General features: G+C 45.8%; 1 protein-coding gene across 3 annotated transcripts in view; it reads left to right on the plus strand.

Moving 5' to 3' along the window:
• The window catches only part of Itgal (integrin subunit alpha L), a 43,052-nt gene that overhangs the window by 6,150 nt on the left and 36,064 nt on the right, over nucleotides 1–838 (plus strand). For 2 of the 3 annotated variants that reach the window (XM_023722685.1, XM_023722734.1), the window contains exon 1: nucleotides 379–530. In XM_023722685.1, the coding sequence (XP_023578453.1) occupies nucleotides 487–530 (44 nt within the window). In that variant the 5' untranslated portion in view covers nucleotides 379–486. Of the gene's footprint in view, nucleotides 1–378; nucleotides 531–838 lie in introns of those variants that run through there. The other variant, XM_023722788.1, reaches the window with a different exon arrangement.

Genomic DNA, 838 nt, shown 5'->3' on the forward strand with positions numbered 1-838 from the left:
GGGCACGCCACCACGCCCAGTCTCAATTGACATCTCAGCACACCGCAGAGGTGGAGCCAGCACTACAGGCCCTGGGATTGAACCCCTGACCCCTGCACCTGCTTGTAGGCACTTTAATCTGCTGAGCTATTTGGGCAGCCCTCAAAAGAATAATCTAAAGCAGCGATGTGGAGTTTGGATTCCCAGGTCCTGTCTAAAGAAGCAGAGATGGAAGAAACCCAGTGGTTGAACCAGGGAGATGGCTCAGTAGAATAAGTGCTTGCCTGGCAAATGCAAGGGCCTGAGTTCAATTCCTGGTTTCGAAAAAAAAAAAAAAAAGATTTGGCATGGAAGAAACCTGGCAAGAAGGGATGCCTAACTGTTTGTTCTTCCTTCTCTTTCTAGTTTGCTGCTGTTCAGTTTTCCTCAACCTTTAAAACAGAGTTTAACTTCTTGGATTACGTTAAATCAAAGGACCCTGATGTTCTGCTAGCCAAAGTGAAACACATGCTCTTGCTGACCAACACCTTCGGGGCCATCAATTATGTCGTGTGAGTCCTCTTTGGGGCACAGAGATTACTCGTTCATCTGAACTCAGTGGTTACAGTGAGGAATTAAAGTGTAGCGATTTAAATCTAGTTTCTTTTGATTGTAAATAGTAGAAATATAGTCTATCCTAGCTAAGTCTGGAGGGAAAAATCTTGTTTTGTTTGTTTGGAGACAGGATCTTGCTATGTACTTCAGGATGGCCTTGAACTCATTATGCAGGCCAGGCTGGCCTCAAGCTCATGGGGATCCCCCTGCCTCAGCCTCCTGAGTGCTAGGATTATAGTTATGTACACCACACCCAGTTGGAAGG

The sequence above is a fragment of the Octodon degus genome, unplaced genomic scaffold (assembly GCF_000260255.1).
Source record: "Octodon degus isolate 3935 unplaced genomic scaffold, OctDeg1.0 scaffold00001, whole genome shotgun sequence".
NCBI lineage: Eukaryota > Metazoa > Chordata > Mammalia > Rodentia > Octodontidae > Octodon > Octodon degus.